Source organism: Cynocephalus volans, chromosome 14 (genome assembly GCF_027409185.1).
Source record: "Cynocephalus volans isolate mCynVol1 chromosome 14, mCynVol1.pri, whole genome shotgun sequence".
Taxonomy (NCBI): domain Eukaryota; kingdom Metazoa; phylum Chordata; class Mammalia; order Dermoptera; family Cynocephalidae; genus Cynocephalus; species Cynocephalus volans.
The window spans coordinates 82,733,211-82,749,831 of record NC_084473.1 but is presented as its reverse complement, the minus strand read 5'-3'; the positions used below and the strand labels follow the sequence as shown (position 1 = coordinate 82,749,831).

The 16,621-nt window shown below is 38.8% G+C and overlaps 1 protein-coding gene across 2 annotated transcripts in view; it reads right to left on the bottom strand.

Moving 5' to 3' along the window:
- The window catches only part of KDM3A (lysine demethylase 3A), a 54,188-nt gene extending 39,103 nt beyond the window's left edge, over positions 1-15,085 (bottom strand). The window contains exons 1-8 of one of the 2 annotated variants that reach the window (XM_063078619.1): positions 15,041-15,085; positions 14,265-14,480; positions 7,239-7,394; positions 5,785-5,895; positions 2,037-2,139; positions 1,125-1,249; positions 807-879; positions 613-701 (exon numbers count right to left, since the gene is read on the bottom strand). In XM_063078619.1, coding sequence (XP_062934689.1) covers positions 613-701; positions 807-879; positions 1,125-1,249; positions 2,037-2,139; positions 5,785-5,895; positions 7,239-7,394; positions 14,265-14,450 — 843 coding nt within the window. In that variant the 5' untranslated portion in view covers positions 14,451-14,480; positions 15,041-15,085. Of the gene's footprint in view, positions 1-612; positions 702-806; positions 880-1,124; positions 1,250-2,036; positions 2,140-5,784; positions 5,896-7,238; positions 7,395-14,264; positions 14,481-14,996 lie in introns of both variants that reach the window. The other variant, XM_063078618.1, reaches the window with a different exon arrangement.
- Positions 15,086-16,621: the final 1,536 nt, after the last annotated feature.

Genomic DNA, 16,621 nt, shown 5'->3' with positions numbered 1-16,621 from the left:
TATAATCAGTCCTAATGATTAAACTTACCTAAAAACGAAACAGTCTTAAGTTTCTTGGTCCAAATTGTAACTATTTCAGAACAGAATTAAATCTGGTACTTGAACCCGGAGTGGCATTCATAGAAGCCTACGCTTTTCTGGGCAGAAGTTAGTAATGGCAAACCCACCACCTCCTTTGAAAAACAAGTATGTTTTGTTTTCCCAATTATAATCGACCAATCAAACTTCCTTATTATCGAGGAGGCAAAGGTCCTACATTTCAATACTCAATCTACTCAGAATTCTAAGGTTACTCCCATCTTCTCCTGCCAAGCATTCTGCCAATTTGACACATACAACTCAATTTACCTTCAAAAACACGTCCATATTGTGAAATTGTCAAGTCTATTGAGAATTTCCAACAGATAGCAAAAATAAATTTTTTTTACATAAAAAATAGTGAACCAGAAACTTATATTATCTCCATCTGCTTGAGTGTAGAAATTATGGCCAAGATCTGGAACTAGCCAAGAATAGCACACAAGACAGCTCTATAACTCCCAAGAAAATCAGCCATGCAATGTCAGGATTAAGGATAGCTTTATCCGAGTGGCAAAAATAAATCAAAGTTACCTCAGAGCAAGATTTTGCTTGTTTGGCAACCAGGCTTCCATTATTCTCAGAAGACTTGCGTTTTATACCTCCAATTCTTGTAGAATTGCCTAAAATATTTAAAAATAGGTAAGTTGGCTTTCCTGTTTTTCGTAATGTGAAGAGAAAGAGGGGAAGGAAGATAAAGAAGATTTTAATCAAACAATGTATCTTACCACATGTCACAAAGTTATCATGTACAACTTCAACATGAATCAGTGATGGATCGACAATTTTCAGTGCTGGAATCTTAAAAATAAACAAAGATAATGGGAAATTAAAAACACTGGAACATGCTGAATGAAAATCAGCTCCATTAATATAACATCAGGGCTTCTTCCAAATAATTCTTTTTAATTGTGATTATTTTTATTTTGGCTTTAATATTGTATTATAAAATAATAAAGCTGTTTAGCTGCTAGAAGATCAGAAATCCTCTGTATAGTTATCTTGCCCTGTCAAGTTATCTTACACACACTTATCATTTTCTTTACCTCCTCACAGTTGACTTGAAGAGTTTTTGATGTTGGGTTTCCATTTACAACGGTTGCTGAAAACCACTGAGTAGATGGGTCCAAGCTATAAATTTTGACTTCTGAACCAACTAAGTTTTTGTCACCTTAAAAAAAAAAAAAGTTCTTAGAACAATTTGCATTATCTCCCAATAGCATCATCATCCAGGGCAATCTTTTCCTAAGTATTTTTTAAAATTGCAGTAGATAAAAGTAAACAGTAAAAAATTGCTATAAACATAAGATGACAGACATTTCAGCAAAGCTAGGAGAAAATTAAAACTTTATTTTAAAGCTCCAATTTCCTATGGGATTTATCTTAGATTGGCAATATATTTACTATGCTGTATCAGACCAAGTAGCAGCAAACAATTCATTAAGATCTAACTCATTGTCCTGGGTGGATTTTTAGAGGAACCAAATTCAGGAACCCCAGGAGAACTGCTAAGTCAGATTAAAAAAAACTTATGATTATGAAACTGACCAAAAAACTTAATAACAGTAACTGGGAAGGTAAGGATTACCAAACTTATGCCTTATCAACTTTATAAGACCGAAATTCCAAACATATCAAATTCCATGTCAAATACAGCTGAGCTTTTCTAATATCTACTTTACTTTTACAGTTTCACATAATCCTGAACTTTCTAAATTTCAGAGGCTTTAGAATATATTAAGTCCATTTGTCATCTAGTTGCATAGGGAAAGCAACAATGAAAAAAATTTTTTTTAATTTTTAAATTTCATAATTACTTAAAAATTTTTTTAGAAAAAAATAAGAATTTTCAATGTGAGAATGAGTGAGAAGGGCTAAACCTAGCTTGTTACCTTCTAATCCTAGTTAATCATTGGTCAACTCATGTACTGCCACCCACAGATAAATAACCCACATACCTTGTAAAAGATGGCTTTCATCTAAATGTTTCACAATCAAAGCTTGAAATTCTTTGCTGACGTTCTGATTATCCATAAGAGAAAGTCGAAGATGGTTTACATCCTAAAACACAAAGTATCATTACATTTTAAGGTCAGAAATAAGAACAGTTGTTTAAATTTTATTGGATACTTCAATTGGTTCAATTAGATGAGTTAAAGTAGCATCAACTAGCTAGTTGATTGCACCAATCACTGCAACTCTAGTGAACTGGACAGGTCAAAAAGTCAGAAACCATCAAATAATGCAGACTGAAGTCTCACCCCAAGCCAGGAGCATGAGAAATGCTGGCTCAAAACATAATTTTAAACATGACATAACTTTGGCTATGGGGAAATAATAGGCAAACAAACTAAGCTGGTCAATCCAAGCAAAAAACACTCTGTATCCCCAATACTGGAAATGGGGAAATCACAGATCCAAACCTAGAGGGCAAAAGACATCCAGATGAGATACATAGAGATGACATACATTGCCAATTCATGAAATTGATGTTTTTAACTAACAACTCATTGCACAGATTCATTTAACCTAACTAGTATTCCAGATGCATTCTTCTTTACAAAAGGTAAGAGAGGTGGAAGAGACAAACAGAAAATCTGAATGAATAGCCTAAGGCCTCAGAGTAAGCCAATTCTGAAACATTCAATTAGTAGCCGCTCCATTCTTGGCACTATTCCATAGTCTTCTGGCTTTGTATGCACACCCAGTTATGATAAATGTATACAGAAACTGTCAATAATAATAATCTGCCAAACCCAAATTCTAGCAGGGCAAAGAAACAGTGCTAAATACAGAAGCCCTTCTAATATCAAGCCTTCATGCTTTTCTTCCACTGCAAATGGATACATACTGGCCAAGAATGGTTCATCCATCTCTCTCACTGGGAAGGATAACTAGTCTCTTAGACAGAGGAGCCATTTTGGAAAAATGCATTTATCTGGCCAAATAACATTAGACAAAACCAGAGTCTCCATAAGAGCTCAACATTAATTATCAGAGTGAGTCATGTGTGGGTTTTTCTTTTTCTCTCATGCATTTATTGCTACTGCAATTTTTAAAAATGTAAGGGTAGTCTCCGAGTGCTACTACAAGATGAAACAGTATTATTAATGGAGAGAGCCAGGAAGGGCCCTTCAGTAAGGTAGATAACTCTATAGTCTGCCTCACAGAGTTTTACGGCTCATCAAAAGTGACAGATATCTTGTCTTTGTCCTTACCCACAGATAACTGAGTCAAATTCAATCTAAAGGCAGACCTTAAGTTTCAACTCCAATTTCTGCATATGCCAAATGATTTTCAGGTATTCTGTGCATTATTTAGAGCAAGCATCCTACTGAGGTAATCACATGTCTCAACATGAAACTGCATACAATAGAAGCACGATGTGATCATCCATAGCTACAAGATAATACCCTGAAGAGCTAAACGCTGACCACTATTATCATTAGTTTTGTGGGTTTTTCTTGGCAACTGGCCAGTATGGGGATCTAAACCCATGACCTTGGGTTATAAAGCTGCTCTTTAACCGACCGGCCAGCCCCTCTATTATCATTAGTAAATGTCCCCCTCAACTGACTATATTAACATTACATTAATAACAATATTCACACTGATATTGTGTGAGCCCACTATGCATCTCCCTGAAAACATTTAAACACTTACTGATCTAGACTTCTTTTTCAATCTCAAGAAACAAAACTAAGAGTTCTACCTTAAGTGAAAAGCTTGGACACATGAAAAATGTAAATTCAGAAAACCAGGAAGTAAAAACTACTCTATGGCTCAGTAAAGCAAAATATCCACAATCCCTCGTATGTTCCTTGGTCCTTACGAGCAAGTCATTCTTCCTTTTAAGAAAGGAAAAATATCAAGATGCCTACTAACATATGAAGGTCACTTGCATCTGAAACTAGCATAAGTGAAAAGATTTTTCATCTGTTCTATTTACTTAAACATTACAAAGTAAGGTTCAGATTATAAACCTCGTTTTCACTCACTTCCAGAATATGGAAGTAAAAGTGAGACTGAAGCAGAGAAAGCCAGGGCTTTGAGCTTTCCAGTATGAGGGTACTTCAAAACTTTCATGGAAAAAGTTATATCATCTTTTTTTTTTCCTTGGCAACGGGCCAGTGCAGGGATCTGAATCTTTGACACTGGTATTATTTATAACACCATGCTATAACCAGCTGAGCTAACCAGCCAACCCAATTCATATTATCTTTTAATTATATTTTACAACAAACTTTTTGAAGTACCCTCCTATAGGCTCAGCAATCGAATGACCATTGACTCTAAACTGCCTTTTAGCAAATACACAGGTTTAATACTGCTACATCCCTCAGAAACAAGTTAGGTCTGAAGTCACAAAACAGAAATGGGAAAGGGGATGATTAAGCTTCATAAGTGACATTTAAAAGATGAACATTATATAAAACCAGCATTACTCCTAGGGCAGTGATCTGTGGAGACAAATTAATCTGTGTGTTCTTCCTCTCCCTTCCAAATTTTCATAAAAAATAATCACATATGAGCCAAGACCCAGGAGCCTGAATGTTGTGAATAAAAAGGTGGGAATTTTGCAACCTAACTGGAAAGAATATTTATATATACGCACACATACATACATACGAGGGTACTTCAAAATTTCATAGAAAGATTACATATCTTTTAATCCTATTTTTTTGAAGTACCCTCATATATACACACACACAGAGTCAGTTCTCATTATTCACAGTAGTTATGTTCTATAAAGTTGCCCAAAATACTGAATTAGCAAATACTGAACCATTGCTCCTAGGGGAAATACACGAGTAGGTTCCTGTGAGCCTCTGGTCACATTTTCTTTCCTTCCTTTTTTTTGGTAGGTGGCCACTATGGAGACCCAAATCCTTGACCTGGGTGTTATAACACAGTCACATTTTCATTAACCAGTGAATACATAACCTTGTTTTATGTGTGTTTCTGTTGAAAGACATTATTTAATACACATTGCTGATTCATTAACCTTGAACTCACAGCCTTGAACCTACAGAAGTATAACTGATTACTGAGCAAAGCTAATCTTACACATGCATTTACTTCTTAAGATACATCACAGACTTCTTGCACTTATGAACACCAGACAGCACTTCAGCACTACTTTAGGGGGCCATTTTAAACAGTAAAATTACTAAAAAAGGCAGCACTAAATAGACAGCAAAAAGGACACTTGTTTACTGGGTGAGAGCTGAAACCAGAAGAACAACATCACCTAATTTGACCTCAAGTAACTCAAATTGTCTGCTGTTCTGCCCAAGTCTGCAAACGACCATGAACCACAAGTATTGATTTACACATTTTAGCAAGCAGGTGAATTCATAAACACAGAATCCACAAAAAATAAGGATTGGTCGTATATACAAGTATGTATGCATATATATGTGTGTATGTATGTATACATATATACACACATAAACAATAGCCATCTTTTAAAAATTATGTTTGTATCACCTAGGAGTTTTCATATACACTGTAGTACCCTTATCCTTTCAACCTCAAATGGACAGTGCTAACACTGAGGGCCAATGTGTAACAACTAATTGCTGATGGGATGGGTTCTTTTCTGTTAGGTATATGAATTAGAGCAATCAACATCAATACTTTACTTCTCATATTAAGGGAGTTTGTATTTCCATTTCATGGTTTAATATTGTTTCTGAGTTTTACCTGTATAGGCTTCAAAAGGTCCTTAGGAAGAAATACTCTTTGTTGATCCCCTAGAAAGCGAATAGAAGTTATAGATCCCAAACCAGCCTTGTCCAACAGAGGTTTGTACATCTAAAACAAAACAAAAGAAAACATTTTGGTATCATAACTGCTGTCAGCATAATTTCAAAAATAAGAACTGGAAATTTTCCACGCACATGCAGAAAATGATAAAGTCATTGTTTATTTACTTAATGTAATTCATAAAAACTATTTATGAAATCACAAGAGCACACAATTTTTACTACAACCTTATAATTTAAACCAGATACACGTTTGGAAGTCATTAACATATAGATCTGGGTCCACACATCCACGGTTTCCCTAAAATTTAAGCAAAAAAAGTGTGCATGTACATTTCCGGGGTGAGACAAGGCGTTATCAGCAGATTCTTAACAGGTGGGAAAAAAAAATACAAAGAGCAAAATACAACTTTAACCACAATCCTATATCACTCAAAAATCTCTAGCAGCTCTTCTTACTCAACGAGCAAAATCTTAACTTGGCTAGCACTGCATATAAGGCCCTGCAAAAGTTGGTCATCCTTCAGTCATCCTCCAGGCCTTTCCAAATATGCAAATCTGACCCTTCCTCCTTCAAGCCCCAGCTCATGTTCCATACAGCCTGAATTATCCTCTCCAAGACACAGTGAACACACTACTTCTCTAACTACACCAGCCTTACAATGTGGATGTGGCACAATCATATACTATAATATCTTTACAGTCAAAAAAAATTATGAGCCAGAGAGAACCTTGAAGATCATGAGACCAAGACTGGAAACCCTTACAGGAGACAAGGCAACAGCTACTAACTATTCAGCACTAGCCTCTTGATGCCATAAGGAACTGCCACAAGGCCCCAGTGTTGCCATATCCTGCAGTTTTTTCAAGAGACACTGGAAATCTGGGTGTTTTTAGATGTAACCTACATTTTTAATAGAAGGCAACTGATTCAAATTTTCTTAGAACACTGTAAGGGACAAACAAATGGATCTATTTGTTTGTATATCACTGCTGATGTCCGACCTCTGTCCCAGAAATTCCCATTACCTCCATTCCCATTTTTTTTTCTTTCTTTTTTTGTAGTGCATTTTCAATTCTAGTCTTTTTCCCTATTACCTACTAGACAGGCCTCTGCAGAAATCCACTTAACTCCTTAACCTTCCCATTTTTCAAATGAAGAAAATGAGGCCCAAGAAAGACAAAGGACTGGCCCAGAGTCACAGAGCTCCTAACAGGGCTGGCAGGAGATCCTGGGTGCTCTTCTGACTCTTTCACATTGTGACCCATCTGGACTATTATTTCTCAGAGGGCCAAATATAGGCATTATGTATACATATATATTTCCTCCTTTCACCCATAATGATGAAATGCCCTATCCTTGTAAGCTCAATAAGCCTGAGTTTTACTCACTATTGCAGGCCACTGAACAATTCGTTCAGAAATTTCAGGTGACTTTCGTTCAGCCAAAACCAAGTTATGCTCTACCAAAAATGCTCTCCTCAGAAGGCTGTAGACTTCTATCCATCTTCTCTTCCTCCAAGATTCCCCATCAAACTCCACACACACCTAGACAAACACAATTGAAAAAAGCAGATTAACAAAAGTAAACATTATAAATCCCCAAGTTGAAATATACCCTATTATTCTATTTAAATTTTTTATCTAGATGTGCTATCTCTCCTTTCAGCTCCCTTACTTCCCTTCACAGATCACAGTAAAAATAACCAGACACAGATCATGCCTTGGCTCCCAAATTACTTTGGGATGCAAAAATCACAGGCTCCTCAGGCCAGTCTCAGCTCCCAAAGTAACCCCTTGGAAAGAAGCCCAAAAACCAAAGACCCCCACTGAGAAGATTTTTGCACATGTTAGACACCTGAGCTTTCAGAATTGGAGGACACAAATTTGAAATCAAAAGAAGTACTTATCCCATTGTACTGTAATTCTCTGTTGACATTGTACCTGGGCTTAAGATGACCCCCCATCACCACAATCCACCACCCGCTATTGAATTTCTCTGGTGTCAGTAGAATTTAGCACAAGGCCAATATATGGCACATATCCTCAAGATCCCTTTCAGATGAATAAGCTGGGAAATTTACCTCAGAATGTGGAGTCTATGACTACTTTGTCATTTACTAAATATAGAAATAAGTAATTAATAAATGACCCTAGGGATTTTCAGAACTACCTCTAGCTTCTTATATGCAAATTAAACTATTTTTGAAATATAATCACAAGGAATTATGATGTTTTCTGTTTCCAAAATAACTTTTAACTCTAAGGCTGCAAACTTTACAACATCTATAAATATTTTAAGACATAAAATTCAGTCCAAAAGTGGGTCTCTGGCAGTGACCCAGAAGTAAGAAGTGTTTACAAAAACTTAAAGGTCATATAAATGTACCAAAGCACACACACCACCCTCCACCCCACTTCCTTAACTAACTATGAAAATATTACCCCTTATTTTAGATCTTCTTTAATGTTTTTTGTATTTTAATGATTACAATAAACTCCCTCAATACTTGGTGTAAAAATCACTGTTTTTCTTTGATTTAAAATTCCAAAATAATTACAGTAATAAAATAAAATTCCTCCTCTTACTAAAGAGGCCCCTCATTTGGTTTTCCAAAGAATTAGTTATTACATCTATCATCTATCCAATCTATTTATAATTACATAGACATCACTCAAATATCCCTTTTCAATCTTCAGTTAACTAATACATCTGTCAGAACCCAATTCAAAAATCCTTTCCTCAAAGAAGACTTCCCTTACCCAAGAACCTCTCTCTGCAAAGACAGGTCCCCTTATTAACTTTACTCAAAGCTTTGTACTTTTCCTGCCTAGCACTTACATACATTTTGCATTATTTATTTGTGCTTAACTGACTGACATATAAATTCTAATAAGTCAAAGTCTGTATCTGCTTTTGCTTACCCTACCACTGGTACACAGTCCCTAATCAGTACTAAAATACTTGTTAGAATAAATTTCTCTCAGAATTAGGTGCCTACCTTCTGTTTCTCATCCACTTAGAAAACAGTAAGTTCCATATGGCTATGCCAGATACACCACTAGCCCCAATCCTGAACTTCTCTAGCCTACAGAATATCTCTTTAAAATCAATGAAATTTAAGACCCACATTACCCTTTCTCCCTCAACAACAAAATGTGCATCCCAAATTTCCCAGGCAACTTCACCTAGGAAGCTACATATCTTCTTGGCTTTTAACCTTGCAGTTATTACTGAATACTTTTCAAATCAGAATAAATATAAATATGTGAACACCCATGTGGCAAGGTGCCATATACACTTTCTGGTTATAAATATTCTGTCACTGTAACCAATCAAATGGTCCTTCAGAGTGTGCAGAGACTGTCCATCTTCCTTTCTGTTTGCTAGCCACAGAATCCAGATCCTCTGACATCTCCCCTAAATGGTCTAGTCTTTCTGCCCTATATTGACATTAACCTCAAATCTTAGTTTTAAGTGACAGAATATTCCCATCTATCAGCAATGTGGCATAAGAGGAATGAACATACACAAATTTCAGAATCAGAGAAATCTGGATTTGAATGCCAATTATATTGAAGCCTTTTTAGAATGATTTTACATGCATAAAATAAAATATACAAGGGTACTTCAAAAAGTTTATGGAATGATTCATATTATATTTTAATTCTATTTTTCCACACACTTATCGAAGTACCCTCGTATAAGATTAAAAAGGCAACCAATTAAACTGCACCCTTGCTTAAGTCTAAGCTCTATGAATCTTGTTTTACCAGTTTCGAAATGAAAGTAGTAACATCTACCTCTCATTGGATTGTTAGGTAGATTTTAAAAGTCTATATTGTATCTGTCAAGGCAACTAGGTAGTCTTAAGACCTCTATGATAATTCAAATCTTAATTTATAATGGTATCGCTTCTTAAGTTAGGATTTAGGGAGAGAGGATCTTCAACATGATTAATATCTACTCAGCAAAAAAAAAAAGTGAAGGATTAAGATCTTAAGTGGTTTCCCAAAACTTAAGCAACATCACAATTCTTATCAGCTCACTATCTAAAGTTTAAGATAACTCTAAACAATTTAGAAACAATTTAAGTTTATGACTTTCAAATATTAGGTTATGTTGCTTAAAAAATCACATGAACTTTGGTTTGAAAAAAGATGACTTTGAAAATATATATAATGAAACCAACAAGCTGAGCGTTCTTCAACATTCTTTCAAAAGTTTCCTATTAAAACCATGTATGACATCTTTCATTTGTGTCTTGAGGTCTGAGGTTCTCTAAAAACATCCCTTCAGAGAAGCCTCTTATGCAGATATTTCTACAAAAAGGCATTCAAATTCAGGGGGAACTAAAGTAACTTGACCAAGCTCATGCAAGCTGACAGATATAACTAGTTTCCATTCCAAATTGTGTTCTTCTCCCATGCTCCTGCCCACAGAGATGTTACTTATGTCTGACCCAAAAGGCCAAAAAGAAGTCAATTAATTAAGATTCACTACCTATAATTTCCAAATTTGTTATTTTTTTTTAATAGGGCATTTTGTAAACATGCCCTTAATAGACTAGCAAATATCTTGACCAGACGTTGAATATTTCAAATAAATTACTTCAAGCTAATTTTTTCTCAACATAAAATCTTTTTATGATATATGAATTAATATTATATCTGATCAAGCTAATCTCAAAACTTCCCATTCGTAGCATATACTCATCACCTCACCTGAGTATATGATTATGAAAACCATAGGAAAGGCCAAGGAAAATATTTCAAGTTTAAAAGTAGAATGGCACACACACAGAATGGCATGGTCTTTTTAGTCAAGAAGTTTTTAATTACACATCTACTCTGTGCCCAGCACTACAATGCAGAATACCATTTATTTCACTACTCCAACTAGTTAACTGAATTCATTATGCTTCTATTTATGCCTTCTTACACCTAAATAAAATGCTCGTCTAAAACCCCAGAGTCTAGCATTCAGTTATAAGGGGTAAACAGTTTTTATTACACTGTGCTAGGAGTTCCTCATTTTACATGGCTTGACTGGCAGCAAAATCCACCAATATTCAATTTCCAATTGTATGCAAAGAAAAAAGTCTAAGCATTGGTCAAGACAGCCAACTGCTGACATTAGCAGGAAATAGTACAGACAGATAACGAGAACTACATACTTATCTGCTAAAGACACACCTAAGGACTAACAAGTGGCAGAACACCCAAGGAAAAGGTAGGTTTAAAGGAAGAGAAAGTCCTAGATAGACAAGTCAGGGAAGGAGGGCATTCCCAACATGAATAATTCTGTGAACAAAGCCAGTTAGAAAGCAACTTGCTTCACATTCAAGTAGAAAGAGCCAGACAAAAATAAAATTACAAAGGTCCTTATAATCACATCTAATTAAGATCTGTTGTTATTCCAGATGAAGGGAATGCCACTGCCCCATCAGAGATTACTTCTAAACTGTTTCTCCATAAGAGATAGTAATTTTATGATTTCTTCATTTATTCATTCAAATATTTGAGCACAAACTACGTACCAAACAGTGGTGTAGGTGCTAGGCTAAGCAAAATAATAAACTGCTCTAACCTCTCTCTACCTGAATATTAAAGCCTAATGTTTAAGGCTTGCAGACAAACTCGGGCAAGTTACTTAACTTCTTTAAGCCTCAATTTCTGACACTAAAAAATGCAGTTTACCATCTATGACATTTGTGAGGAATAAATGAAGTCCTTGCCACACAATAGCCTAATCATTATTACCTATTGTTATGTCTTCACCTTAACTTCTTTGTAATCAACTACTAAAAGTATTGTCTTTTTGTCATCTAAGTGAATTTGTTAGTCTCTCTCTAGGTAAAACAAAGTAACAAGCTTTGGCCTCAATATCATCCACAACTAAGCCAGCCAGCCTAGACAGACTTATATTTGTACTAATACAAGGAGAACAGTTACATACTACTTAAAGTTTTATTCATATTCACCTCAGCTCCCAGTACCCTCCCCGCCAAAGAAAGCTCAATGCCCCAAAGCCCAGGTGTAAGCATGGTATTAGTTACTTGATTCCTGCCTGCATCTCACCAAGCACAATTTGGTTCTAGTGTTTCACGATCCTAGTTTTTGTTAAATACAACAGTGCCCCTAACTTTAAGCCAATTATTTCACCTGATACTCAACTAAGGAATATAGTGATAAATCATGATTAGAAAAGAAATACAGATTTGTGCCTTACATGAGGGCTAAGCTGTGAAATCTGCAGGTAAGGCAAAAATCCAACATAGCCAAAACCGTTCTTGAGTTGAAATCCCAGGTGTCTCCAGATTAGGCATTTTAGTGCAGTGGAGAAGACACACAGTCAAAGCTGGATTCAAATCCTCCCTCCATCACTTAGTAGCTAAATATGCAAATCTGGACAAGACTCCTTTTCCTAAAAATATTTCTTCATTCAGAAAATGAAGATACCACCATCTCCTCAAAGTATGGGAGTAGTGGGGAATGGGGAAGGGGTGATGAAGATTAAAAAAAATACATGTAAAGGACCTTTTAGATTGTCTGCTTAACCCAACAGGTCCTCAATCACCACCAGGGAAGGGAAGGGATAGTCTCTCCTCATCTGCCAAAGAACTAAAGACTGCAAAGTTTAAATAAAATGTTTCCATTCATAACAGATAAAAATAAGTACACTAAAAAAAAATTTACTTAGCAGGTGAAATAAAACACAACAAACACAGTATCTACTATACAAAGCCCATTTTATGTAGAAAGGTTATTAGCCTAAACAGCAAATAGGTTGGCTCTCCTGCACCACAATACATCATCTCTATGAACATCAAAACCTGATCTGGTAGAATGAGTGGAACAGAGGGGAAAAACCAAACCTCACAGCGTATGACAAGAGACTTTTTACGGCATAACTCTTGATCACTGGGCAAGGTGTTTAAGGTAGTAGCCTCTGGAGTACAAAACTTCCTGGGTTAGAATACAGGCTATGTCAATTCCTAGGTATGTAACCCTGGGCAAGAACGATACTTTATCTCTCTGAAGAACAGTGTTTTCATCTGTAAAATGGTGGCAATATTAGTACCCCCAAACAACTGCTATAAGGATTAAATAGGAGCAAGGGCTGTAAAGTACTTGGCATGATGTTTGGCATGTCGTTAAATGCTCTTTGGTCAGTCACCCCTTTCAATATAAAGACAAGGCACACAGTAGAGCTTTTAAAATATATAACTACATTTCCCTTTCCCACAACGCTTTTAAAACTAATGCCGGTTTGGGCATGCACTGTCACCCTGAAACTGTTCAAATGAACAGTGTTTCAGAAATCAACACATATCCAACTGCCAATGATAAAACCTGCTTCCTCTATTTGGGCATAGTTTTCAAGAAAAAGCAATGATGACCAAGTGAAGACACTGAAACACATCCACTACCCAGGGTGGAAATACCTTCTGTTCTGACAAGCTTCCTTCAAGTTATCATCACTTTGGAGTCTTTGTTAGGAATCTTTTTTCAGTTATTTTTGCACAAAGGAGTCTTTGTTGATACAATGACTTCCTCACTGGGTGTTCCCCGACAATCCTTTAGCACCAATATTTCTATTAGGGAGTACAATCAGAATTCATCTCTCTTTGAAAAGATCCAACAGAAAAGAGTACCAAATATCATTCTGATTTAAAAAAAAAAAAATCACTGGCCGCACTTGTTCCCATTTCTCTTTCCCCCTACCCGCCCAAACACCCAAGTGCAGTATTTCATTTCTGAAGCCATTCCTTCAATACAGCATATATTGGGCAGCTCCACCCCCAAACCTCCATACATGGTCATATCCCACACCACCCACAGACTCATCATAGACAACCAAGAACCCACTCTTGCCATGACCCACCATATACGGACAAATTCCCACTCTAATATGCCAAACAGACCTAAGCTCCTCCCTCTACACTCACACTTCATGTTTAACAAGTCTGAAAGTTTTTTTTTTTTAATTGATGGGAGAAATTAGGGGAAAAAAATAAAAACAAAAAAACCCCCACTCTAAGCACTCCCAAGCACTAACCCTCAATTCTTAATGATCCCAAACATCATCCACTTGCCCAATCTAATATCAACAATACTCCTCCCTTTGGAGAAATAATCAGAGTCCTCGTGGGGCACAGCGCCGGCATTAATCAAGCGTGTCTGAACAATCCTAAGCCCATTATTAAACGCAGGCGGCCAAGAACTCCAGGCCAAACACATCTCGGCTCCACACAGCCATTTCAAAGACTTTTCAAGGTCTAGTTTTCTGCATTTTCAGATCAGAGGCCAACTTTCTGGCCTCCGTTTTCAGAAAAGGGAGGGAGGGGGCCGACTGTCGCGTTACCAAGGTAACTGAGAAACGTCCGGCTGCCGAGGCCCAGGAGCTGGTTTTACCTTCAGATCCTTCTTGGTAACGTCGGTGTGGGAGACAGCTCGAATGGTCCCGGACAGCCAGGGCCACTCGGCGACGCGCTCCACGTCCCAGCTGTCGTGGCCACCGTCGCCGCCGTCAGCTGCGGACAGACTGAGGAATCGCTTCCCCACCAATACCGGCCAACTTTCTCCAAGCGTGAGCACCATGGTTTCCACGCCTGCAGGAAGGGCTCCTCCCTGCAAAAACACAAAAACAAAATGCGGTGGGGGCGGCCGGAGACAGGGGACCGGGATAGGATGGCGGGGGCTAGGGCGGGTGGAGGGGTCCTAACCCTACGCCGAGGGCGCGACCCGAGGCGGACCCCGCACCCGACCCCTCCCCGACCCCCGACTCCGTCCCCCAACGCAAATACGGGCCCAAGCGCCGCGTGACCCTCGCTGTCCCAAGTTTCGCTTTTCCAAAACCTCAAGCCGAAACGCAGCGGGAGTGAGGGGAGAATTCGCTGGGACTCTAGCGGATTTTAAAGTGTTCGCCCCTCAGCCCGAAAAAGAAAAGGCCCCCAATGCAGAGGGCCTGTCCTAGGCGGCCGGGTCCCCGCCTGAGCGGCCCCGCGGGGGAGGGCGGGCGAGCCCGCACTTGCCCCGCCGCCCCGCCCCGGCACCCCGCTTCCCGGCCCCCGGCCCCCCGGAGCCCCTCGCCCGGGCCTGCGCCGTGGCGCTAGAGCGGCGGGGCCGCGGGTTTGGAGCCTTCACCTTTCTTCCTCCTCTCCCCGCAGTCGAGGCCGCAGCGCTCTTACCCCGCCTCCCTCCTCCCTGAGTCACCGGCGGCAGCCGCCGTCCCCAGCCGCCCCGCCGACTCTAGCTCTGACTTGGTTCGAGAGCTCTCACAAGACACGCACAGCCTCCTGGGCCCGCCCCCTTGGAGCCGCTTCCGCTGCTCATTGGCTGAGGAAAAGGAGTTGGGCGGGGCTCGGGGGGAAACAGCCCATCTCCATTGGCCGGCCTGGCGAGGGCGGGGCGAGAGAAAAAAACAATTCCTTGACTGTCTCCTCCCCTTCCCCTCCCCCTGCCGACTCCCGGACGACCCCCATTAGGTTAAAGTACACGGAGAGTGAGCGAGAGATCCCTCCGCCATAGGCCCATTCTTTCTGTTTGTTGCCTCCTAGTATGCAAAAAAGTCCCGCGAAATCGGTTATCAACTTTGGGGCCCGGAGGGAAACTGCCGTGGCGCACAGATAAGACTGAATGGCGAACCCCAGGTCTGTAAATGCCTACTAGATTGCTCTCCAAGTGCGTATGCTGTCGACCGAAGATGGGCCTTCCACTTGGCGGAAGAATCTCACAGGAAAAGGGTGAGGGCGGCACAGAGTCAGCGGGGGAGGGAAGGGAAGGGAACGTGCGGTTTCAAGCGTACTCAGCTAGAGGGAGGAGCGATAGTGCTCTGGGGGCTCGTGCGCAGGCGCCTTGCGGAGCAGAAGCTGGAGCTTGGGCTGCTGGGTGAAATGGCCGCGGGAGGCGCAGGCGCACGTGGTGCTGATCTTGGAAGTCTAAAGTCCGCCATTTTGAAGGATAAATGAAGAAAGGCATGGAATTACTGGGAAGTGACGTTCATTAAATCTAGAGCAAACGAGGCCATTCAGTACAATGTAGGCTGGGATTTTTTTTTTAATGTAAAGGGGTGATGAGAACAAATTCTTAGACTTACAAAGAAATTGAAAGAGTAGATGAAGGCCATAATGATGCAAGGGATATGAAAGAGAAGGTGACTTTGAAGGACAGAGGAGATAAAAGGAGATAAAAGGCTTTGGACCTGAAGTTTCTTGGTTGAATGAAGAAGAAATGGAATTGAAAACCTTTTTATAAAGGCTTTTGACATGGCATCACATTTAATCCTTAAGATAACAAGTGAAAAACTCATGCTCCCAATTTTGCAAGTGTAAAAACTGGGAATCAGAAAGGTAGTTAAGGGATTATAGATGCAAATTAACTCCAAGCATTGATTTTAAATATACATGTTTGGAATATGTGGCCTTAAATTAAGTTTTTGAAGTTAAGAATAACACTGAAGATTTAAACTGGATTTATAATTGGCACACCATTAGAAAGGGAGGAAATGAAACAAACAAACAAAAACCCTATCCAGACCCACAGAAAGCAGCAATAGGAACAGGAAGAGCAAAAAGAGTAGAAGAAAGTATAGTAATTAAAAAACAATAATAAAACAAGAAGAGTAAGTCTAAACATCAATCTTTACAATAAATATAAATGAGTTAATTTTACTCATAAATGTAAAAAGATAGTTTGGATTAAAAACAAAATCCAGCTGAATATTGACCACAAGCAAACTCATACAACACAGGAAGCTTGAGAATATTGGT